Raw genomic sequence first — 26341 nt, 5'->3', positions numbered from 1 at the left:
CTCCCACCGGTGTCAGCAAGGAGTAGGCTAGTTCAAGTCGTTTCAGGAGGTAGACTGGCCGTGGGTGCTCGTTGAACAGAGAAGTTTTCTCATAAAGCCAGCAAATAGAAAAACAACGGCACATACCAACGAAGATCCAGATATTAACATTCTTTATTTCATCCAACGGTGCAGGTAAAAAACGGGAGGAGAGCTGGGTGCGTGTCCCCTCAGGACGATGGCCGTTTCGTGCCCAAAAGCACTTCTATGGGTCCCTACTACAGCTCTCCACAGCCGGCAGCACTCATGCAGCCCCAAACCATGACATTCAACCACCATGCCTGACTGTAGGCAGGACACACTTATCTTTGTTCTCCTCACCTGGCTGCTGCCTACATGCTTGACACTATCTGAACCAAATAATTTTATCTTCGTCTCATCAGACCACAGGACATGGATACAGTAATCCTTGTTTCTAGTTTGCTTGTCTTCAGCAAACTGTTTTTCTTTTCTTGTGCATCATGATTAGAAGAGGCTTCTTTCTGGGATAACAATAGTGCAGGCTAATGTGATGCAGTGTGTGGCGTATGGTCTGAACACTGACAGGCGGTCCCCCCCATCAATGTAATCTCTGCAGTGTGCGGCGTATGGTCTGAGCACTGACAGGCGGACCCCCCACCCCTGTAACCCCTGCAGCTTGTCGTGTATGGTCTGAGCAGTGAAAGGTGGACCCCCCACCCCTGTAACCTCTGCAGTGTGTGTGGTGTATGGTCTGAGCACTGACAGGCGGACCCCCCACCCCTGTAACCTCTGCAGTGTGCGGCGTATGGTCTGAGCACTGACAGGCGGGACCCCCACCCCTGTAACTGAGAGCACGTGCTCCGCGTCAGATCCAGAGGTCGTCTTTTTGAAAATAGACATAAAAGTGCTGCCAGCAATTGCTGCAGAGTTACAGGGGTACAGTGTAAATGGTACTGACTACTATGTAACATCAGTGTAAATGTGATTGGCAAATGCCCATTAATAAGAGGGTGTTAACACTTATGCAACTCCATTATTATAGTTTTGATATTTTTATTTTTGTTCCTCACTTTTTCCTCACTGGTTTGTAAAGATTATGGGTGATCTTAAAGTTGGAAAAAGTTCTGAAATGATTTTTCTTCATCGTTCCTTATGGGAGACCCAGACCATGGGTGTATAGCTTCTGCCTCCGGAGGACACACAAAATACAACACTAAAAAGTGTAGCTCCTTTCTCCTAGCATATACACCCCCTGGTAGCCAGTCCTAGCCATTTCAATGATTTGTGTTCAGGAGGTTACAGACGCAGAAATTAACAAGGACCACAGACCATGGGACAGCTGTGCCGGACTCTGCTGAGCATGCATTAGCCCCCTTCTCAGGGCGCCTCTGCTGCTACGGCTCGCTCAGCAAGGACCACAGAGGATTCTTCTTCTGGTCTCAGACCCCGTCCTCCTCACAGGAGACGCAGGGTCCCCTCTCCTTCCTCGTCCCGCGGCTCTGATTCACGAGCTGACTCGCAGGACGAGGAGGATTCCTTTACTGGGGGCTCGGACGCTACCTCCATGTCCCCCATTGATCTGTCCGAAGGTGACGCAGATATTAGTGTTTCGATTGCGTACATTAATTCTGTACTGGACCTCAATCCGCCAGTATCAGAGGAGCAACCCTCTCTGGCAAAAGAGCACAGTTTACCTTGCCTAAGAGATCAAGGAGTGTGTTCCTCAACCACTCCAGTTTTCAGGTCATTGTGACCAAGCCCAGGGTCTGCCACAAAGCGTGGTTCTAATGACCGTTTTCCCTTTCCACCAGAAGTGGTCAAGGAGTGGGCTCATTCACCAAAGGTGGACCCTCCGGTGTCTAGACTCTCAGCCCGGACAGTTGTATCAGTGGCTGATGGCATCTCACTTAAGGATTCCACTGTCCGCCAGGTTGTCCTTCTGGCCAACTCTGTATGTGAGGCGGCAGGGGCCTCGTTCTCCCGATCTTTTGCAGCAGTGCGGGCTCTCTAAGCCATCTCTGCTTCTCTAGAGGAGATGCATTCCCTCACCAGGGACTCTATGCCCGAAATGGTTGCCTTAACTTCCAGGCTTCAGTCTTTTCATCCTATGCCATGTCTGCCATGCTGGAGACTCTCACCGCACTGCGGTGGCCCCGGCTAATTCCCTCGCTGTCCGCAGGACCCTGTGGCTTCGAGAGTGGAAGGCAGATGTTTCTGAAGAAGTACCTTGCTGGGCTCCCTTTTGCTGGAACCAGACTATTCGGTGGACAACTGGATGAAATTATTAAGGAAGTTTTTGGCAGGAAGAGTACTTCCATGCCACAAACCAAAACCAGGAAACCTGCCCAGGGCAGGAACCAGTCGAGGTTTCGTTCCTTTCGTTCCTCTAACTGGTCGTCCTCTAAGCCCTCGGCCTCGTCCACTAACTCAGCCAAGGACCAAAAACCCAACTGGCGCACAAAGCCGCGCCCTCAGAAGACCGCAGGAGCTGCTGCCACTAAGGCAACCTCCTCCTGACTATCTGGCCGCGCCAGCAAAGTCCTCGGTCGGTGGCAGGCTCTCCCACTTTGGCGACGTGTGGTTTCAACACGTCTCCGATCAGTGGGTGCGGGATACCATCTCCCACGGCTACAGGATAGAATTCTATCCAGCCCGCCAAACAGATTTTTTTTCTGTCAACTCCCCCCTGCTCCAAGGCCGCCGCCTTCTCACAGGCCGTGGCATTCTTGCAGGCCAATGGAGTAATTGTACCGGTTCCCGACTGGGAACGGTTCTGAGATTTCTACTCAAATCTCTTCCTAGTCCCCGAAAAGGACGGTGATTTCCGACCTGGATTTCAAGCTTCTCTCCAAGCATGTTCAGGTGTGGCATTTTCGCATGGAGTCTCTGCGATCAGTCAATGACCCAAGGAGATTTCCTAGCATCCAGCGTTGGCTACGTTTTGCAATCGGAGTGGAACATTTCCAATTCGTGGCTTTTCTCTTGGGGTTAGCCACGGCCCCTCGAGTATTCTCAAGGTCATGGCAGCAGTGATTGCGGTCCTGCACCTCCAGGGGTTGGCAGTGATCCTTTTGTCCTGGACGACCTTCTAGTCAGGGCTTCATCCAGTGCAGACTGTTAGCGGAGTGCCTCGCTCACTCTCGCCACTCTAGCCAATTCGGGTGGCTTGTCATCAAGTCCACTCTGACTCCGACCCAGAAGCTCACGTACCCAGGGACGCAATTCGAGACTCTGCCGGCACTTGTGAAGCTGCCATTAGTCAAACAGCAGTCCCTCCTCTGGCGGTGCGCCCCTTGCTGAGGCCCCGACGTCGTTCCATCAGGCACCTAATACAGGTGCTGGGTCAGATGGTGGCGTCACTGGAAGCGATTCCCTTGCCCAGTTCCATCTGCGTCCTCTGCAGCTGGACATTTTCCGCTGTTGGAACAAGCGGACTTCCTCCTTCCACGGGTTGGTGGCTTCGCCACAGACCAGGGGCTCTTTTCAGTGGTGGCTTCGGCCCCTCTCTCTTCAGGGACTCTCCTTCCTTGCCCCGTCCCGGGTGATCCTCACCACGGATGCTAGTCTATCCGGCTGGGGAGCAGTATATCTCCCCCAGGAGCGCAGGGCATTTGGACTCCGTCCGAAACAGCCCTCTAGATCAATGTGCTGGAAATCAGAGCTGTGCTTCTAGCTCTCTTAGCCTTTCATTGAGTCCAGTCAGACAACGCGACAGCGTTTTGCCTACATCAACCACCAGGGCGGGACACTAAGCCGCCTGGCAATGTTAAAAGTTCAACGCATCCTTCAGTGGACGGATGACTCCGGGTCCACCATATCCGCAGTCCACATCCCAAACGTGGAAATCTGGGAGGCAGATTATCTCAGCCGTCAAACGTGGACAGCGGCGAGTGGGCTCTGTATCCGGCAGTGTTTCGGTCAATCTGCCGCAAGTAGGGCTCTCCGGACGTGGACCTTCGCTCCACGATCCTCAGGCTTTTGCAGCAGACGCACTGGTTCGAGATTGGTCCCAGCTTCGTCTGTCTTACGTGTTTCACCCTCTAGCTCTTGCCCAGAGTCCTGCGCAAGATCAGAATGGAGGGCCGTCGGGTCATTCTCATTGCTCCAGACTGACCCAAGCGAGCTCGGTACCCTGACCTGCTTCATCTGTCCGTAGAAGTGCCATGGCATCTCCCGGACTGTCCGGACCTTCTCTCACAAGGTCCGTCTTTCCGCCAGAATCCTGCGGCTCTCAGATTGACGGCGTGGCTTTTGAGTCCTGGATCTTGACGACTTCTGGTATCCCTCCTGAAGTCATCTCCACTATGACTCGGGCTCGGAAGTAGCCTTTGGCCTTTTTGCCTTGCCGATCCTCCTGTCCTTTCTACAGTCCGGTCTACAGCTAGGACTGTCCCTCAATTTCCTCAAGGGACAGGTGTCGGCTCTGTCAGTGTTGTTCCAGCGGCGTATCGCCCGGCTGGCTCAGGTGCGCTCCTTCATGCAGGGCGCATCTCACATCATTCCGCCTTACCGGCGGCCTTTGGAGCCCTGGGACCTTAATCCGGTCCTCACGGCTTCCGGAAACCCCCCTTTGAGCCTCTTAGGGAGGTTTCTTTGTCTCGTCTTTCACAGACCGTGGTCTTTCTAGTGGCCATAACTTCCCTCAAGAGAGTCTCTGATTTGGCTGCACTCTCTTCGGAGTCACCCTTTTTTGGTTTTTCATCAAGACAAGGTGGTTCTCCGTCCGACTCCGGACTTTCTCCCTAAGGTGGTTTCTGCTTCCACCTTAACCGGGACTTTTCCCTGCCTTCCTTTTGTCCGGCTCCTGTTCATCGCCTTGAAAAGGCGTTGCATACTCTGGATCTGGTGCGGGCGCTCCGGATCTATGTGTCTCGCACCGCTGTTCTCAGGCGGTGCACCTCTCCTTTTGTGCTGACCACTGGTCAGCGTAAGGGCCTCTCTGCATCCAAGCCGACCCTAGCTTGTTGAATTAGGTCGGCCATTTCCGATACCTATCAGTGTACTCAAGTGCCTCTCCCGCCGGGGATCAAGGCACACTTGACCAGAGCTGTCGGTGCCTCTTAGGCTTTCAGGCACCAGGCTACGGCTCAGCAGGTCTGTCAGACTGCCACTTGGACTAGTCTGCATACCTTTTCGAAGCACTACCAAGTGCATGCTCATGCTTCGGCAGATGCGAGCTTGGGCAGACGCATCCTTCAGGTGGCTGTCGCCCATTTGTGAAGTTAGGTTTTGCCTACTTCTCAGTTTTCTGTTTATTTCCCACCCATGGACTGCTTTGAGACGTCCCATGGTCTGGGTCTCCCATAAGGACCGATGATGAAAAAGAGAATTTTGTTTACTTACCGTAAATTCTTTTTCTTATAGTTCCGACATGGGAGACCCAGCACCCTCCCTGTTGCCTGTTGGCAGTTCTTGTTCCGTGTGTTTTCACCGGCTGTTGTTGTAGACAGAGGTTCCGGGTTATTCCGGGTTTTACTCTATCTCTACTTGTGGGTGGATGTCCTCCTTCAGCTTTTGCACTAAACTGGCTGGATATGGTCTTCCAGGGGGTGTATATGCTAGGAGGGAGGAGCTACACTTTTTAGTGTAGTACTGTGTGTCTCCTCCGGAGGCAGAAGCTATACACCCATGGTCTGGGTCTCCCATGTCGGAACTATAAGAAAAAGAATTTACGGTAAGTAAACAAAATTCTCTTTTTCTTTAGTATGATTTTTTTTCTTTTACATGACAACAACCTGGCATTTTAACAGGGGTGTATAGACTTTTATATATCCACAGTTGCTTGTACTACCAAAGACCTGTCCATGGTGTTTTTTGTTTTTGTTTTTTTTTGTCTCTTACCATGTTACTCACCTATGCCATCCTGTTCCAGACTTACGCTGACTGCTATAGGAGAGAAGCTGAACGATTACTGGAATGAAATGAAACTGCAGAAAAACTCGCTCTCCAGTGTCCCAGTAGAAGATGAACAGTAAGTGAGAGCATTCTGCACTGTCCAACATAAACCTGTATGCAGTGTGCGCCCTCTGGTGGTGGCTGCAGCTAATAGGATGTTGTCATTTATAATTTAAAGGGGGTATGTCAGCAAGATTCCCCCCCTCCAAATTATATAAGCTTCCTGAAAGACAAGGCCAGCAACACCTTTACATGACCAGTGCGTTCCTCCATTGCTGAGAAATCAATATTTGAATTAATTTGCAAATAAGGCTGAAGAACTATGGTAGTTCTGAAGCCTCCGTCACTCCAGCTCTATTCCCTGCCCAGCACCACCTCCTTCTGCATGACTGACTGCTCCTATGCCTGGACTTACATAACATAGAGGCGGTCAGTCAAGCAGGAGGAGGCGGTGCTCGGCAAGGAATAGAGCTGGAGTGACAGAGGTTCCAGAACTACCATAGCTCTTCAGTCTCATTTGCAAATCCATTCAAATATTGATTTCTCAGTAACCGAGCGACGCACTCGTTATGTAAAGGTACAATGCAACACAGGAGCTATATTATTGCCCCCAAAGGTGTCCACATCCTTTAACCCCTTTATGACCTTGCGATTTTCCATTTTTGTGCTTTTTGTTTTCTCCTCTCCTTCTTCCAAGAGCCATAACTTTTTTTTTTTCTGTCCCCATACCCGTATCAGGATACCCGTATGAGGGCTTATATTTTTGTGGGACAAGATGTACTTTTGAATGACCCCATTCATTTTACCATATAGAGCACTGCAAATTAGGGAAAAAGTGCGTTGAAATTGAAACTAAGGTGCAATTCTACAATTGTATTTTTGAGTAGTTTACCATGTTTACTATATGATAAAACTGCCCTGGTCGTATGATACTTCAGGTTAAAACAAGTACGCAGATACCAAACATGCATAGTTGTTTGTTTTTTTTATTATTTACATGGTAGAAAAAAAATTCTGACATTTTTGTAAGATTTTATTTTTTTTTTTATTACTTTAGTCACAATTTTTTATAACATTTTTATTTTTTGTGATATGACTCTGTGGGAGGGAATATTTTTTGCGCCCTGAGCTGACATTTTAACTGATACAATTTTGGGGCAGATTCAATGTTTTGGTCGCCTTTTAGTGCAATGTTGTGGCGACCAAAAAAACTTTAACTTGGTGCAGTGGCAATCCGTATAATACTTGTAAGGTTGATTTCAGCTGTGATTTGACAGCTGACATCCAGCACAGGGGTTAGTAATGGAGAGAGTCATCTATTGGACACCCCCATTACTAACCCAGCAAGTATAGAGTTAAAAAAAACGACACAAACACAGGAAACAAAAAGATTGAATAAAGACCTCCACACTCAAGCGTTCACCAATTTATTTCTTCAAAATAAATCCTGAAAGTTTCAACATAATCCAGTGATGTAGTGTCCCATGAGGCCCATCGATTCATATAGCGGTGTTCTGAGGACGTTTTCAGAACAAAACTCTATAGGTCACTGCCAGTCAGTGCTATCCCGGAATTTCTGGTGAGAATTCCGTACATACCGCGGACCAGGAGTGACCACTGGAGCCAGAATTAGCACATGTAATGGATACACTACTTGTGGGGCGGCTGCAGGCAGTTTTAGGCTGGGAAGGGCCAAATAACCATGGGCCTTCCCGCCCTGATAATACTAGCCCCTAGCTGCCTGCTTTACTTGGCTGATTATAAAAATTGGAAGGATCCCAGTCCGGTTTTTGTTTTTAATATTATATTATAATTTAAAAAAAACTGTGTGAGATCACCTCTATTTTTAAAGGGAACCTGTCATGAGAAATGTCCCCTAAAACCTCACAGATTCCCCCTCTGCAGCTCCTGGGCTGCATTCTATAAAGGTCCCTGTTATGATTGTGGCCACTTTCTGACCGAAAAAAAGTGTTTATAAAGTTGTACCTTTTTTGCTTCTGATTCTGTAAATCCGACACGGGGGCGGGCAGCCTGATGGCCGTTAGTCTGCCCCCTGGTCCTGTATGCCGCCCCCATCGCTGATTACAATAATGCTGGACGCCGCCCCCTGCTACATCCATCGCCGCGCATGCCCAGTGCCCATCTCTCGGGGATGAGCACTGTGCCTAGCGTCACCGCTGGTGACGTGCACGCAGGGTTAAGATTATGGGCGGTGCTGTGATGTTTATTCCTAAGCAACCGCCCATAATCGCGGGACCGCGCTTTCCCCCTCGGCCTGCTTCTTTCTGCGCAAGCGCGCTGCTGCTGACCTCACTTCGCCTCCTTCCCATCTTGCCCCGAGGCAGGAAATAGATGGGAAGAGCGCGGAGCAGTGACTACACCGAAAGCGCGGTCCCGCGATTATGGGCGGTTGCTTAGGAATAAACATCACAGCACCGCCCATAATCTTAACCCTGCGTGCACGTCACCAGCGGTGACGCTAGGCACAGTGCTCATCCCCGAGAGATGGGCACTGGGCATGCGCGGCGATGGATGTAGCAGGGGGCGGCGTCCAGCATTATTGTAATCAGCGATGGGGGCGGCATACAGGACCAGGGGGCAGACTAACGGCCATCAGGCTGCCCGCCCCCGTGTCGGATTTACAGAATCAGAAGCAAAAAAGGTACAACTTTATAAACACTTTTTTTCGGTCAGAAAGTGGCCACAATCATAACAGGGACCTTTATAGAATGCAGCCCAGGAGCTGCAGAGGGGGAATCTGTGAGGTTTTAGGGGACATTTCTCATGACAGGTTCCCTTTAAGTAGCAATGGTAAAATTGACAGCTGAGGGTTGCAGCCTCCAGCTTTCTGCTTTACTTGCTCTGGTTGTCAAAAATAGGCGAGAGGTCACGTCTTTTTTATTTATTTATTTTTTCTTTGTCGCTCCATTGGGAGACCCAGACAATTGGGTGTATAGCTTCTGCCTCCGGAGGCCACACAAAGTATTACACTTTAAAAGTGTAACCCCTCCCCTCTGCCTATACACCCTCCCGTGCATCACGGGCTCCTCAGTTTTATGCTTTGTGTGGAAGGAGGCACACATCCACTCATGCATTCTCAGATTAGTTATATCGGTTGGAAGAAAAGAGGACCCCCACGGGGCCCCCAGCATGTTCCCTTCTCACCCCACTATGTCGGCGGTGCTGTTAAGGTTGAGGTACCCATTGCGGGTACAAGGCCGGAGCCTCATGCCGTTTTCCTTCACCATCCCTTAGTGGCTCTGGGAGAAGTGGGATCCTGACCGGTCATCCATTCACTGGGACCGGGGCTCCCTCCGCAGCCCCTGTGGGAATCTGCTGGACAGGAGTCTATTTATCCTCAGGGACTGGGCCCTGCATCCATAAGGTACTCTGTGTCCCCATGGGGACTGTGCATGGAGCGCCTGCTTCCCGGACGCTACAGCAGCTGCTGATTTGTGAAGACCGGGGGACTTCCGCGCCGACCGCGCCTGCTTGTCGGCCGCGGTTTTAAATTTAGCCCCCGGCTTCATCGCGGCCTAGTAGCAAAAATCCCGCCCCCGGACCTGCCTGTCAGGAATAAGGGCGGGACGGCCGGCCTGATGTCGGCAGTGAGGGCAGGAACATCCTCGATGTGTCCTCCCCCCTCACTGATCACTGTGGGGACTCCAGATTCCCGCACTTTTCTAGCACCGCCCACGGCTCCACTCCTCCCCTGAGAGCTCCGGCAGCCATGTTTTTTGGCATTCTGCCAGTGGAGGATTATCTGAGAAGAGCTCTGCAGCTCTGGGAGACCTAAGGCAGGGAATCTGGAGGACACACTCCGCTTTTAGCGGTCGGTAAGCCACACCGGTCACCCGGTGCTGGTCCCCCCCCCCAGGGTGCCGGAATAGATACGTGTTTATATGCATATTTCTTTGCCGCTCCATTGGGAGACCCAGACAATTGGGTGTATAGCTTCTGCCTCTGGAGGCCACACAAAGTAATTACACTTTAAAAAGTGTAACCCCTCCCCTCTGCTATACACCCTCCCGTGCATCACGGGCCCCTCAGTTTTTTGCTTTGTGTTGAAGGAGGCATCGCCTCAATGTCACAAGGAGACTTCCTAGCATCAATAGACATCAAGGATGCTTATCTCCATGTGCCGATCGCACCCGAACATCAACGCTTCTTGCGTTTCGCCATTGGGGACGAACACCTTCAGTTCGTGGCACTGCCTTTCGGCTTGGCGACAGCCCCACGGGTCTTCACCAAGATCATGGCAACAGTGGTGGCGGTCCTACACTCTCAGGGCCACTCGGTGATCCCTTACTTAGACGATCTCCTAGTCAAGGCACCCTCCTGGGTGGCTTGCCAGCACAGCCTGACCATTGCCCTGGAGACTCTCCAGAGGTTCGGGTGGATCATCAATTTCCCAAAGTCAAAATTGACAGCGACCCAATCCCTGACTTACCTCGGGATGGAGTTTCATACTCTGTCAGCGATAGTGAAGCTTCCGCTGGACAAACAGCGTTCACTACAGACAGGGGTCCAATCTCTTCTTCGGGGTCAGTCACACTCTTTGAGACGCCTTATGCACTTCCTAGGGAAGATGGTGGCAGCAATGGAAGCAGTTCCCTTTGCGCAGTTTCATCTGCGTCCGCTTCAGTGGGACATTCTCCGCAAATGGGACAAGAGGTCGACGTCCCTAGACAGGAACGTTTCCCTGTCAAGAGCAGCCAAAACCTCCCTTCAGTGGTGGCTTCTTCCCACTTCTTTGTCGAAGGGAAAATCCTTCCTGCCCCCATCCTGGGCTGTGGTCACGACAGACGCGAGCCTGTCAGGGTGGGGAGCGGTCTTCCTCCACCACAGGGCTCAGGGAACCTGGACTCCGACGGAGTCCTCCCTGCAGATCAATGTTCTGGAGATAAGGGCAGTGTATCTAGCCCTACAGGCGTTCCAGCGGTGGCTGGAGGGCAGACAGATCCGAATACAATCAGACAACGCCACGGCGGTCGCATACATCAACCACCAGGGCGGCACACACAGTCGTCAAGCATTCCAAGAAGTTCGGCGGATTCTGCTGTGGGCGGAAGCCACAGCCTCCACCATCTCCGCAGTTCACATCCCGGGCGTAGAAAGCTGGGAAGCAGACTTTCTCAGTCGCCAGGGCATGGACGCAGGGGAATGGTCCCTTCACCCGGACGTGTTTCAAGAGATCTGTTGCCGCTGGGGAACGCCGGACGTCGATCTAATGGCGTCTCGGCACAACAACAAAGTCCCGGCATTCATGGCACGGTCTCAGGATCACAGGGCGCTGGCGGCAGATGCGTTAGTTCAGGACTGGTCACAGTTTCGACTACCCTATGTATTTCCCCCTCTGGCACTACTGCCCAGAGTGTTACGCAAGATCAGGTCCGACTGCAGCCGCGCCATCCTCGTCGCTCCAGACTGGCCGAGGAGGTCGTGGTACCCGGATCTGTGGCACCTCACGGTGGGGCAACCGTGGGCACTCCCAGACCGACCAGACTTGCTGTCTCAAGGGCCATTTTTCCATCTGAATTCTGCGGCCCTCAACCTGACTGTGTGGCCATTGAGTCTTGGCTCCTGGCGTCATCAGGGTTATCTCAAGATGTCATTGCCACCATGAGACAGGCCAGGAAATCAACGTCCGCCAAGATCTACCACAGGACTTGGAAGATCTTCTTAGCCTGGTGCTCGGATAGGGGTTTTGCTCCCTGGCCGTTTGCATTGCCCACTTTCCTTTCCTTTCTTCAATCAGGATTGGACAAGGGTTTGTCTCTTGCCTCTCTCAAGGGACAAGTGTCGGCGCTTTCAGTGTTTTTTCAAAAGCGTCTAGCCAGACTCTCGCAGGTCCGCACGTTCCTGCAGGGAGTTTGCCACATAGTCCCACCTTACAAGCGTCCGTTAGAACCCTGGGATCTTAACAAGGTGCTGACGGCTCTCCAGAAGCCACCTTTCGAGCCAATGCGGGAGATCTCTCTATCTCGCCTTTCACAGAAAGTGGCCTTCCTAGTGGCAGTCACTTCACTTAGGAGAGTGTCTGAGCTAGCAGCGCTGTCATGCAAAGTCCCCTTCCTGGTCTTTCACCAGGATAAGGTGGTCCTGCGTCCGGTCCCGGAATTTCTCCCCAAGGTGGTATCCCCTTTTCATCTCAATCAGGATATCTCCTTGCCTTCTTTTTGCCCTTATCCAGTTCACCAATGTGAAAAGGATTTGCACTTGTTAGACCTCGTGAGAGCACTCAGAATCTACATTTCTCGCACGGCGCCCCTGCGTCGTTCGGATGCGCTCTTTGTCCTTGTCGCTGGCCAGCGTAAGGGGTCTCAGGCTTCCAAGTCAACCTTGGCTCGGTGGATCAAGGAACCGATTCTTGAAGCCTACCGTTCATCGGGCTTCAGATTCCTTCAGGGCTTAAAGCCCATTCTACCAGGGCCGTAGGCGCGTCCTGGGCTTTGCGGCACCAGGCTACAGCTCAGCAGGTGTGTCAGGCAGCTACCTGGTCGAGTCTGCACACCTTCACAAAACACTATCAGGTGCATGCCTATGCTTCGGCAGAGGCTAGCCTAGGTAGGCGAGTCCTTCAGGCGGCAATTGCCCACCTGTAAGAGGGGGCCGGTTTCCGGCTCTTTTTATCGAGGTATTCTGTTACCCACCCAGGGATTGCTTTTGGACATCCCAATTGTCTGGGTCTCCCAATGGAGCGACAAAGAAGAAGGGAATTTTGTTTACTTACCGTAAATTCCTTTTCTTCTAGCTCCTATTGGGAGACCCAGCACCCGCCCCTGTTCCCTTCGGGCTGTTGTTCTTTTGTGTACACATGTTGTTCATGTTCAATTGTTCCTTTGGTTAATGGTTCAGTTCTCCGAACATCCTTCGGATTGAATTACCTTAGACCAATTTATAAGTTTCCTCCTTCCTGCTTTGGCACCAAAACTGAGGGGCCCGTGATGCACGGGAGGGTGTATAGCAGAGGGGAGGGGTTACACTTTTTAAAGTGTAATTACTTTGTGTGGCCTCCAGAGGCAGAAGCTATACACCCAATTGTCTGGGTCTCCCAATAGGAGCTAGAAGAAAAGGAATTTACGGTAAGTAAACAAAATTCCCTTCTTCTGTTCGGTCGGGCTGTATACCCCTTCCCATATACCCTCAGTGATCACTCTCCTAGGACACAACAGCATGTCGTCCACAAGGAGCAAAGGTGCTAAGGCACAGGGTTTTTTTTGCAACCTGTACCTCTTGTAGGGCTATGTTACCTGCGGGTTCCACCTACCTTCACTGTGAGCAATGCTCGACCCCTGTGTCGCTTGTTCAGCCGGAGCCTAGGTTACTAGTGGTCCCCTCGGCTCATGTAGACCCACCTGCTCCCCCTGTCCAGGCGGCAGGGACAGAGTTTGCTGCGTTTGCTGAGAAACTCTGAGTCACTTTCACAATCCATGGCTCAGTCTATGGACAAATGGTCTGCCAAACTGCTGGAAGCTTTGCAGTCCAGACCGGTCCTTACACAGGCCCCGGTCCCCATTAGCTCGTCGCCTCCAGGCCCCTCTCGCAAAGCGCCGCAGCGCGCTCCCAGGTTGGGCCCTAGGTCCCACGCGGAGGAATCCTGCCCGGAACACAGTCCCAGACAGACTAAGCGGGCCCGCTGGGAATCTTCCCCGACTTCTTCACGCTGCTCGGGTTCCCAGCTCGAGGACTCTCTGGAGGACGAGGCGGACGTGGCAGCTCAGGGCTCTGAACCTGACGTTGCACTTAATCTTGATACACCTGAAGGGGACGCCTTAGTAAATGATCTTATCTCGTCCATCAACCAGGTGTTAGATCAGTCTCCCCCGCCTCGACCTGTAGAGGAGTCGGCTTCTCAGCAGGAGAAACACCAGTTTCGGTTCCCCAAACGTACACGCAGTGCGTTTTTCGATCACTCTAACTTCAGAGATGCTGTCCAGAAGTCCAGAGCGGTTCCGGACAAGCGCTTTACTAAGCGCCTTACTGACACACGTTACCCCTTCCCTTCTGACATAGTTAAGGGTTGGGCTCAGTGTCCCAAGGTGGATCCTCCAGTCTCTAGATTAGCGGCATAGATCTGTTGTGTCGGTTGCAGATGGCTCATCGCTAAAAGATGCCACTGACAGACAGAGCTCCTGGTGAAATCCATCTATGAAGCCACGGGCGCGTCTTTTGCCCCGGCCTTTGCAGCCGTGTGGGCACTAGAAGCTATCTCGGCTTGTCTGGCTGAGATTAATGCTGTCACACGTACTTCTGCTCCGCAGGTTGCGTCACTAACTTCTCAAGCGTCAGCTTTTTCTTCCTACGCCATGAACGCAGTCCTGGACTCTGCTAGCCGTACAGCGGTGGCATCCGCTAATTCTGTGGCAGTCCGCAGGGCCATGTGGCTGCGCGAATGGAAGGCAGACTCTGCCTCAAAGAGGTTCTTAACCGGTTTGCCGTTTTCTGGCGACCGATTGTTTGGCGAACGATTGGATGAGATTATTAAGGAATCCAAGGGAAAGGACTCTTCCTTACCCCAGTCCAAACCTAAGAGACCTCAGCAACGGTAAGTCCAATCGAGGTTTCGGTCCTTTCGCCCCTCCGCCAAGCCCCAATCCTCTTCATCCAGCAGGCCGGAGAAAGGCCAGAGGAACTCCTATGCGTGGCGGTCTAAGTCACGCCCCCAAAAGGCCGCCGGAGGCGCTGCCTCCAAGGCGGCCTCCTCATGACTCTCGGCATCCCCGAACCGCATCCTCGGTCGGTGGCAGGCTCTCCCGCTTTTGCGACGCCTGGTGGCCACACGTTCAAGACCGATGGGTGAGAGACATTCTGTCTCACGGTTACAGGATAGAGTTCAGCTCTCGTCCTCAGACTTGGTTCTTCAGAACCTCTCCGCCCCCCGCTCGGGCCGACGCACTTTTTCAGGCAGTGGACACTCTGAAGACAGAGGGAGTTGTGATCCCGGTTCCCCCTCAGGAACAAGGTCACGGCTTTTACTCCAACTTGTTCGTGGTGCCAAAGAAGGACGGATCTTTCCGCCCCGTTCTGGACCTCAAGTTACTCAACAGACATGTGAGAACCAGACGGTTTCGGATGGAATCTCTCCGCTCGGTCATCGCCTCGATGTCACACGGAGACTTCCTAGCATCGATCGACATCAAGGATGCTTATCTCCATGTGCCGATCGCACCCGAACATCAACGCTTCTTGCGTTTCGCCATCGGGTACGAACACCTTCAGTTCGTGGCATTGCCTTTCGGCCTGGCGACAGCCCCACGGGTGTTCACCAAAGTTATGGCATCCGTTGTGGCGGTCCTTCACTCTCAGGGCCACTCGGTGATTCCCTACTTAGACTATCTCCTAGTCAGGGCACCATCTCAGGTGGCGTGTCAACACAGCCTTATAGTCGCTCTGGCGACTCTCCAGCGGTTCGGGTGGATAATCAACTTCCCCAAATCCCAGTTGACACCGACCCAATCACTGACTTACCTCGGGATGGAGTTTCATACACAGTCAGCGGTAGTCAAGCTTCCGCTGGACAAACAGCTTTCTCTACAAGCAGGGGTGCAATCTCTTCTTCGGGGTCACTCATACCCCTTGAGGCGCCTCATGCACTTCCTGGGGAAGATGGTGGCAGCGATGGAGGCAGTGCCATTCGCGCACTTCCATCTGCGGCCACTCCAATGGGACATTCTCCGCAAATGGGACAGGAGGTCGACTTCCCTGGACAGGAACGTCTCTCTGTCCCTTGCACCCAAGACGTCTCTTCAGTGGTGGCTCCTTCCCAATTCTCTATCGCAAGGAAAATCCTTCCTACCCCCAACCTGGGCTGTGGTCACCACGGACGTGAGCCTGTCAGGGTGGGGAGCGGTTTCCCTCCACCACAGGGCGCAGGGAACCTGGACTCCGGTAGACTCCTCCCTTCAGATCAATGTTCTGGAGATAAGGGCAGTGTATCTAGCCTTATTGGCCTTCCATCGGTGGCTGGAGGGCAGACAGATCCATATACAGTCGGACAATGCCACTGCCGTCGCATACATCAACCTCTGGCGATGCTGCCCAGAGTGTTACGCAAGATCAGGTCCGACTGTCGTCGCGCCATTCTCGTCGCTCCAGATTGGCCGAGGCGATCGTGGTACCCGGATCTTTGGCATCTCACGGTGGGTCAACCGTGGGCGCTTCCAGACCGCCCAGACTTGCTGTCACAAGGGCCGTTTTTCCAACTGAATTCCGTGGCCCTCAACCTGACTGTGTGGCCATTGAGTCCTGGCTCCTAGCGTCTTCAGGATTATCTCAGGATGTCATTGCCACTATGAGACAGGCCAGGAAACCTACGTCCGCCAAGATCTATTACAGATCTTGGCGGATCTTCTTATCCTGGTGCTCTGATAATGGTTTTTCTCCCTGGCCGTTTGCATTACCCACTTTTCTTTCCTTCCTCCAATCCGGAATGGACAAGGGTTTGTCACTCGGCTCTCTCAAGGGACAAGTATCGGCGCTCTCCGTATTTTTTCAAAAGCGCCTGGCCAGGCTTCCGCAGGTCCGCACGTTCCTGCAGGGAGTTTGCCACATAGTCCCACCTTACAAGCGTCCGCTGGAACCCTGGGACCTTAACAGGGTGCTAACGGCTCTTCAGAAACCACCTTTCGAACCGCTGCGGGATGTCACTCTATCACGTCTTTCGCAGAACGTGGCATTTCTAGTGGCAGTTACATCACTCCGAAGAGTGTCGGAGCTTGCAGCACTGTCATGCAAAGCCCCCTTCCTGGTTTTTCACCAGGATAAGGTGGTTCTGCGTCCTGTCCCGGAATTTCTCCCTAAGGTGGTATCCCCTTTTCATCTCAATCAGGATATCTCCTTACCTTCATTTTGCCCTAATCCAATTCACCAATGTGAAAAGGATTTGCATTCTTTGGATCTGGTGAGAGCACTCCGTTTCTACGTGTCTCGCACGGCGCCCCTGCGTCGTTCAGATGCGCTCTTTGTCCTTGTCGCTGGCCAGCGTAAGGGTTCCCAGGCTTCCAAGTCAACCTTGGCTCGGTGGATCAAGGAACCGATTCTTGAAGCCTACCGTTCTTCTGGGCTTCCGCTTCCTTCAGGGCTGAAAGCCCATTCTACCAGAGCCGTGGGTGCGTCCTGGGCATTGCGGCACCGGGCTACGGCTCAGCAGGTGTGTCAGGCTGCTACCTGGTCGAGTCTGCACACTTTCACGAAACACTATCAGGTGCATACCTATGCTTCGGCAGATGCCAGTCTAGGTAGGCGAGTCCTGCAGGCGGCGGTTGCCCACCTGTAAGAGGGGGCCGTTTCGGCTCTTTTTATCGAGGTATTCTTTGACCCACCCAGGGACTGCTTTTGGACGTCCCAATTGTCTGGGTCTCCCAATGGAGCGACAAAGAAGAAGGGAACTTTGTTTACTTACCGTAAATTCCTTTTCTTCGGCGCTCCATTGGGAGACCCAGACGATTGGGTGTATAGCTACTGCCTCCGGAGGCCACACAAAGCATTACACTAAAAAGTGTAAGGCCCCTCCCCTTCTGGCTATACACCCCCCGTGGGATCACGGGCTTGCTCAGTTTTCAAGCTTTGTGCGAAGGAGGTCAGACATCCACGCATAGCTCCACTGTTTTTAGTCAGCAGCAGCTGCTGACTATGTCGGATGGAAGAAAAGTGGGCCCATATGGGGCCCCCAGCATGCTCCCTTCTCACCCCACTTTTGTCGGGTGTTTGTTAAGGTTGAGGTACCCATTGCGGGTACGGAGGCTGGAGCCCACATGCTGTTTTCCTTCCCCATCCCCCAACTCAGGGCTCTGGGTGAAGTGGGATCTTACAGGTCTCCAGGCACTGAGACCGGGCTCCATCCACAGACCCAGAGAACCTGCTGGATATGGAGCGGAGTATCGTCAGGGACAGGGCCCTGCTACATTAAGGTACTCTGTGTCCCCGTACACATCGCGCACACACACACCAGCATTGCTGGGAGTGCTAGTGCGCCGGGGACAACAGCGCGGAGCGCTCGTGCTATTATTCACGGCAGCTTTGCTGTGTGAATTTATGTATTGGGAACTGCCGCGCCGGGCCGCTGCTGGGTGTTTTTTACACTGTGGCGCGGCTGGGACTTGTGGTGCGCCGGGGACTCCGCGCTGGCCGTGCACATAGGACGGCCGCGCTTATTACTCGAGTCCCCGGCTTTGCGGCCTAGTTTTCGTTTCGTTCCCGCCCCCAGCCCTGCCAGTCAGGGGAGAGGCGGGACGCTGTACAGAAAGTCAGCGCCGAGGGCTGGAGTCTGCTTTGCATTCTCCAGCCCCCTTCACTGGACACAGTGGGACGCCGGTTTCCCGCTCTTGCCTGGGGCACGCCCACGGCCCGCCCCTCGTCACACGAGCTGGAGAAGGACGCCGGCAGCCATTCCTGCAGTCCGAGCTGGAGAACGGAGACAAGCTCTGGGCATCCAGTCACAGGACTCTGGCGACCACACACCCGCCTATAGGCGGGCGGTAAGCAGCACCTGAAGTGCTGACCCCACTAAATACCGTTGTGTCCATTTGTATTTTATGCTTACACTGCACTGTAGGTCGCTATTTTTGGCTATATGCCCTCTTAGATGGCGAGACAACAGCAGCAAAAAAGCAAGGGTGCTAAGGCACAGGCTTTCTATGCTGCTTGTATTGCATGTGCTGCAGTGTTCATTTGTACTTATGCTTGTATGCTATACATTGCACTGTACGGTCGCTATTCTTGGCTATATTCTCCTAGAATGGCTAGACTACAGCAGCAAAAAAGCAAAGGTGCTAAGGCACAGTTTTTCTAGGCTGCTTGTATTGCATGTGCTGAAGTGTTCATTTGTACTTTATGCTTGTATGCTATACATTGCACTGTACGGTCGCTATTCTCGGCTATATGCTCCTAGATGGCTAGACTACAGCAGCAAAAAAGCAACACAGGCTTTCTATGCTGCTTTTACTGCATGTGATACTGTTCCACCGGCAGGTTCCACTGACCCCCGTTGTGTGCAATGCTCCTCTGTAGCACTTGGTCAGCCGGGGTCTCTACTAGAGGTGGCCAAAGGAACCACCTGTGAACCCTGTCCATGGACAGGGACGGTGTTGCAGTTTCGGCTGATGGATTGTCATGGGATAGTGACTTGCAGTCCAGACAGGCCATGGGCAATCTTGATCACTGCTCCCTGGCCACCCTCATTTGGAACGAAATCAGTGCTCCGGGGGGGTCCCAGGCATTCCAGGGTGAAGGCTCTGACACGGACGACAGTCCCAGACAGCCTAAGCGAGCTCGCTGGGAGCGGCACTCGGCCTCATCACTAGTCAGGGTCACAGCAGAGGACTCTCTGTATGATGAGGCAGACGTAGCTGATCAGGACTTTGATCCTGACACCGCTCTCAATCCGGATACACCGGACGGTGACGCCATGGGGAATGATCTTATAGCGTCCAGCAATGGCATGTTGGATATCTCTCCCCCAGCTCCTTCAGTGGAGGAGTCAGCTTCCCAGCAGGAGAAATCCCATTTCAGTATCTCAAGCGTACATTGAGTACTTTTCTAGCCACGCTGACTTCAGAGAAGCAGTTCAGAATCACCACGCTTACCAGATAAGCGTTTCTCCAAATGTATTAAGGATACATGTTATCCCTTTCCCCCTGACGTGGTCAGGCGCTGGACCCAGGGTCCAAAGGTGGATCCCCCAATCTCCAGGCTTGCGGCTAGATCCATAGTTGCAGTGGAGATGGGACTTCACTTAAAGATGCCATTGACAGACAGATGGACCTCTGGTTGAAATCTGTCTATGAAGCTATCGGCGTGTCGGTTGCTCCGGCATTCGCAGCCGTATGGGCACTCTAAGCTATGTCAGCTGGTCTTGCGCAGCTGGTCTTGAGCACAGGTACATCTGTGCCGCAGGTAGCGTCCTTATCCTCGCAATGTCTGCATTGCGGCTTACCCTATTAATGCTGTCCGAGAGAGACTGTCGAGGTTTCGGTCCTTCCCAGGCTCGGGCAGGTCCAAATTGTCCTAGTCCAAAAGGGCTCAAAAGGCTCAGAGGGGCTCAGATTCCAGGCGGGCTCAATCACGCCCAAGGAAGGCAGCCAGAGGAACCGCTTCCAAGGCGGTCTCCTCATGACTTTAAGCTCTCTCTCTCCGCATCCGCGGTTGGTGGCAGACTCTCTCGCCTTGGCGACATTTAGCTGCCACAGGTCACAGACCGGTGGGTGAGAGACATTGTGTCTCACGTGTACAGGATAGAGTTCTGTTCTCGGCCTCCGGCTCGATTCGTCAGAACTTCCCCACCTACCCACCGAGCCGATGCTCTTCTGCAGGCAGAAGGAGTGGTAATTCCTGTTCCTCTTCAGGAACAAGACACGGTTTTTCCTCCAATCTGATTGTGGAGGACCTAAAACTGCTCAACAAGCACGTGAACGCCAGGCGGTTCCGGAGGGCATCCCTCCGCTCCGTCATTGCCTCAATGTCTCAAGGAGATTTCCTAGCATCAATAGACATCAGGATGCTTATCTCCACGTGCCGATTGCTCCAGAGCACCAACGTTTGCTACGTTTCGTTATTAAAGACGAGCATCTTCAGTTCGTAACCCTGCCCTTCGGTCTGGCGACAGCCCTACGAGTTTTCACCAAGTTCAGGGCAGCAGTGGGAGCAGTCCTGCACTCTCAGGGTCACTCGGTGATCCTTCCTTGGACGGTCGACTTGTCAAGGCACCCTCTCAAGAGGCATGCCAACGCAGCCTGAGCGTAGCGCTGGAGACTCTCCAGAGTTTCGGGTGGATCATCAACTTCTCAAGGTTAAATCTGACACCGACCCAATCGCTGACATATCTGGGCATGGAGTGTCACGCTCCCTCAGCGATAGTGAAGCTTCCGCTGGACAAACAGCGTTCACTACAGACGGGGGTGCAGTCTCTCCTTCACGGCCAGTCACACCCCTTAACACGCCTCATGCAAAGGCAGTCACTTTCGCGCAGTTTCATCTGCGTCCACTCCAATGTGGCATTCTTTGCCAATGGGATGGGAAGTCGACGTCCCTAGAAGGAACGTCCCCCTTCTCAGACGATCAAGGACTCTCTTCAGAGGAGTCCATCCTTCAAATCAATGTGCTGGAAATCTGGGCAGTGTATCTTGCCCTGCAAGCCTTCCAGCCGTGGCTGGAAAGCACACACATCCGAATTCAGTCGGACAACTCCACAGCGGTGGCATACATCTACCACCAAGGCGGAACGCGCAGTCGGCAAGCCTCCCAGGAAGTCCGGCGGAGTCTGATGGGGGTGGAAGACAGAGCATCCACCATATCCGCAGTTCACATCCCGGGCGCAGAAAACTGGGAAGCAGACTTCCTCAGTTGCCAGGGTATGGACGCAGGGGAAGGGTATCTTCATCCGGACGGTTTTCAGGAAATCTGTCAACGCTGGGGGATGCTGAACGTCGACCTAATAGCGTCTCGGCACAACAACAAGGTTCCGATTTTCATGGCGCGGTATCACGATCAAAGAGCTCTGGCGGCAGACGCCTTAGTTCAGGTTTGGTCGCAGTTCCAGCTACCTACGTGTTTCCCCCTCTGACACTGCTGCCCAGAGGGCTACGCAACATCAGGTCCGTTTGCCGCCGCGCCATCCTCATCGCCACAGATTGGCCGAGGAGGTCGTAGTCCCCGGATCTGTGGCATCTCACGGTCTGCCAACCGTGGGCACTACCAGCCCGGCCAGACTTACTGTCCCAAGGGCCGTTTTTTCCATCTGAATTCTACGGCCCTGAACCTGACGGTATGGCCTTTGAGTCCTGAATCCTAGCGTCTTCAGGATTATCTCAGGACGTCATTGCCACCATGAGACAGACTAGAAAACCGACGTCTGCCAAGATCTACCACAGGATGTGGAGGATATTCTTCTCTTAATGCTCTGCTCAGGGAGTGTCTCCCTGCCCATTTGCATTCCCTACTTTTCCTTCCTTCCTGCAATCTGGTTTGGAAAAAGGTTGTCACTCGGCTCCCTTAAAGGACAAGTCTCAGCGCTATCTGTATTCTTCAGAAGCGCCTAGCACCACTTCCTCAGGTACACACGTTCCTGCAGGAGGTTTGTCACATTGTCCCTCTGTACAAACGGCCGTTGGACCCATGGGATCTGAACAGGGTACTAATTGCTCTCCAGAAGCCGCCCTTCGAGCCTCTGAGAGATGTTTCACTCTCTCGACTTTCCCAGAAAGAGGCCTTTCTGGTAGCGGTCACGTCTCTTAGGAGAGTGTCCGAGCTAGCAGCGCTGTCATCCAAAAGCTTCCTTCCTGGTGTTTCACCAAGGCAAGGCAGTGCTGCGCCCGATTCCGGAGTTCTCCCTACGGTGGTATTCCCCTTTCATCTCAATCAGGATATCTCCTTACCTTCCTTTTGCCTCATCCATTTCATCGATATGAAATGGATTTGCATTTGTTGGATCTGGTGAGAGCACTCAGAATCTACATTTCCCGCACGGCGCCTCTGCGCCGCTCGGCTGCACTCTCTGTGCTTGTCGCTAATCAGCGTAAAGAGTCGCAGGCTTCTAAATCCACCCTGGCTCGATGGATCAAGGAACCTATTCTTGAAGCCTACTGTTCTGCTGGGCTTCCGGTTCCATCAGGGCTGAAAGCCCATTCTACCAGAGCCGTGGGTGCGCCCTAGGCATTACGGCACCAGGCTACGGCTCAGCAGGTGTGCCAGGCAGCTACCTGGTCGAGTCTGCACACTTTCACCAAGCATTGTCAGGTGCATACCTACGCTTAGGCGGATGCCAGCTTAGGTAGGAGAGTCCTGCAGGCGGCGGTTGCCTCCTTGTAGGGAAGGGCTGTTTTACAGCTCTAACATGAGGTATTAATTTACCCACCCAGGGACTGCTTTTGGACGTCCCAATCGTCTGGGTCTCCCAATGGAGCGCCGAAGAAGGGAATTTTGTTACTTACCGTAAATTCCTTTTCTTCTAGCTCCAATTGGGAGACCCAGCACCCGCCCTGTTTCCTTCGGGATTTTTGGTTGTTCGGGTACACATGTTGTTCATGTTGAACGGTTTTCAGTTCTCCGATGTTATTTCGGATTGAATTTGTTTAAACCAGTTATTGGCTTTCCTCCTTCTTGCTTTAGCACTAAAACTGAGCAAGCCCGTGATCCCACGGGGGGTGTATAGCCAGAAGGGGAGGGGCCTTACACTTTTTAGTGTAATGCTTTGTGTGGCCTCCGGAGGCAGTAGCTATACACCCAATCGTCTGGGTCTCCCAATTGGAGCTAGAAGAAAAGGAATTTACGGTAAGTAACAAAATTCCCTTCTTCTTCTAGCTCCTATTGGGAGACCCAGCACCCGCCCCTGTGCCCTTCGGGCTGTTGTTCTTTTGTGTACACATGTTGTTCATGTTGAATTGTTCTTTTGGTTTATGTTTCAGTTCTCCGAACATCCTTCGGATTGAATTTACCTTAGACCAATTATAAGTTTTTCCTCCTTCCTGCTTTTGCACCAAAACTGAGGAGCCCGTGATGCACGGGAGGGTGTATAGGCAGAGGGGAGGGGTTACACTTTTAAAGTGTAATACTTTGTGTGGCCTCCGGAGGCAGAAGCTATACACCCAATTGTCTGGGTCTCCCAATAGGAGCTAGAAGAAAAGGAATTTACGGTAAGTAAACAAAATTCCCTTCTTTAACAAGTCCGTGCTAGAGTCCGAGCCCCAGGCACCCTGTGTCTGGTACGTACACTGAAAGTTACAGTTCGGGTTCACTCATCCCTATTAACGATCATTTTGTCTTTTGTACTGAAATCGGTTTCACACCCAGATACCCTTAAAATTCTAGACTTTCCTTTTTTTAACTCCTTCTCATTTAGAAAACGACCTGATCAGACCTGGGCTCAGTGCGATTCTTGCTTAAAATGGAGAAAACTTCCTGATGCCATGGGGAAACTCCCTCAAAAGTGGTTCTGTTATTTGAACCCAGACCCACAGTTCAGGTAATACCTCATCTCCTTATGTCACAACATTTTCCATTGTGTCACCTGTCTGAATTGTGAGTGAATTTTTCATTTACCCAAAACAGAGATTGTAATGTTCCTGAGGAACCAGAGGATGATGATGAGATTACTCACTCCACGTACGAGAAGACGCACAAAAAGAGGCAAGTGATCACACACATACACCAGCACATTTTGAAGCTGCTTTCACGCTTGTGACTGATCACAAGACCTAAGAGGATGTGACATGGCACTATGGTTATAGCTGGAAACCGGGGTCTCTCTGCTGATCCTCAGACTAGGGGGTACCTGTGCTATCCCTATTCTCAGAGATACCCCTAATGGTGGTAATGTCTGAGGCTCCTTCCTGGCCCTGCTCCTTACCAGCTCTGATCCTAAACTACCTCCCCCAGGGGGGCCAAGACAGGAGTGTGATTTAACCCACCAAAGTAGACAAAGGAAACCAAAACTCTTGTCACACAGCACGCACACAGAGGTATAAGACGATAAGAGATTAGGTGGAAAACAAGAGCAGGGAGGAAACAAGACGACAGGTAACTCCACAACAATACCAAGCACAAAACAAAACTTTCTCCAGCTAATCTTGGACACCACAGCATACCGACCAACACAGCAGAAACTATAGTCGGCATAGGTCGAAGATATTCTCCAACCGAAGTATGAGAAGAGCAGATGTTAGGCTATGTGCGCACGTTGCGTACAGTCACTGCAGAAATTTCTGCAGCGATCTGAAGAGCACACGTGCGCTTCAAATCGCTGCAGAAAATGTCCGTAGTGAAAAAAAAAAAAAAAAAGCCGATTCCATGCGCTCTGCATGCAGCTCCTCCCATAGACAGAGCAAGGGCTGCAGGCAAAGCGCACGGAAGAAGTGACATGTCACTTCTTAGAACGCAGCGCTTCGGGCAGCAGCCGAAGCGCTGCGCTCTAAAACGCCACGTGCGCACGGCTCCTGCATAATCTTCATAGATTATGCAGGGGACGCAGGACGCATGCAGTTACGCTGCGCTACAAAGCGCAGCGTAACTGCATGTAATTACGCAACGTGCGCACATAGCCTTAGAGGCTTGTTTACAACATGTGATCCCAGAAGCCTAACAACCAGGCTAGCAGAGGTTAAGGGGTACTTTGCACGTTGCGACATCGCTACTGCGATCTCGTCGGGGTCAAATCGAAAGTGACACACATCCGGCGCCGGGAACGACATCACAACGTGTAAAGCCTAGAAGCACCAATAAACGATCGCAAAAGCGTTGAAAATCGGTGATCTGTGTAGTGTCGGTCATTTCCATAATTTCGCTGCAGCGACAGGTACGATGTTGTTCCTCGTTCCTGCGGCAGCACACATCACTGTGTATGAAGCCGCAGGAGCGAGGAACATCTCCTTCCCTGCGTCCCGCCTGCAATGAGGAAGGAAGGAGGTGGGCGGGATGTTTACGTCCCGCTCATCTCCGCCCCTCCGCTTCTAATGGCCGCCTGCCGTGTGACGTCGCTGTGACGCCGCACGACCCGCCCCCTTAGGAAGGAGGCGGTTCGCCAGCCAGAGAGACGTCGCAGGGCAGGTAAGTGCTTGTGAAGCTGCTGTAGCGATAATGTTCGCTACAGCAGATATCACAAGATATCGCATCTGCGACGGGGGCGGGGACTATCGCGCTCGGCATCGCTACAATCGGCTAGCGATGTCGCAGCGTGCAAAGTACCCCTTACACTTGCTAACCTGTTTATGACTGAGCACACAGCTGGTTGACGCCTGAGTCTGCCTGTGCAGATAAGAAACACCAGAGAAACAATCAGGTGGTATGTCAGACAGAATCTGCAATGTGAACAGCGTTTGATGTCGCCATGACGGTCGGCGAGTTTTGTGTCAAGCTCAGTGTGACAAAGGACCTTTTAGCTGATCAGGATGTGCAGGTCTTGGCAGCTTTCCTGCGTGGCACCGATCAGACTGATCGATATCGGGCAGGAGAAGAGCGCTGTACCACAGCATAGTTTTCTCATTGATATGGAACTTGCGTCCAAACTATAAGACGCACACACTTTTTAGCAAGACATTCTTTCGTGCTAAAAAGTGGGACTTACTATAATAAATATAGTACATGTATTCCCTATGATATAGCAATTCTTGGGGCATCTTGTCTTATATCTGTGTATTGTGCCGTTTCTAACTTATTACTGTTGGGGGAGACCTCCGGGTCTCTGAGTCTCGGAGGAGGATTCCGAATCAGAACTGCGCAGATGTATATGAATCAGGAAAATGACCACACAGAGACGTATCTCTATTTGGGAGAGGCACAGTAGAGGTCTTCTAACCCTTGTATTCAAAGCATAATATTCTTATACATTTTTTTCTGCATTGTCTCTTAACCAACCAATTAGCTTGGGTCTAGCTCACTCCCTTATTTGAACAGTCTTTCCTGTACAGCAACATCCCTTAGTAAAGCATTTAGGTGTGTCTGGACATAGACGAGA

The 26341-nt window shown here is 52.2% G+C and overlaps 1 protein-coding gene across 2 annotated transcripts in view; it reads left to right on the top strand.

Annotated features, from left to right (window-relative positions):
• The window catches only part of LOC142290908 (MORC family CW-type zinc finger protein 3-like), a 156823-nt gene that overhangs the window by 65856 nt on the left and 64626 nt on the right, over positions 1–26341 (top strand). For both annotated transcript variants that reach the window (XM_075334988.1, XM_075334989.1), the window contains exons 10-12: positions 5873–5971; positions 23732–23854; positions 23941–24018. In XM_075334988.1, the coding sequence (XP_075191103.1) occupies positions 5873–5971; positions 23732–23854; positions 23941–24018 (300 nt within the window). The remainder of the gene's footprint in view (positions 1–5872; positions 5972–23731; positions 23855–23940; positions 24019–26341) is intronic.

Source organism: Anomaloglossus baeobatrachus, chromosome 2, assembly GCF_048569485.1.
Source record: "Anomaloglossus baeobatrachus isolate aAnoBae1 chromosome 2, aAnoBae1.hap1, whole genome shotgun sequence".
Classification (NCBI taxonomy): Eukaryota; Metazoa; Chordata; class Amphibia; order Anura; family Aromobatidae; genus Anomaloglossus; species Anomaloglossus baeobatrachus.
This window is presented reverse-complemented; position numbering and strand designations above follow the sequence as displayed.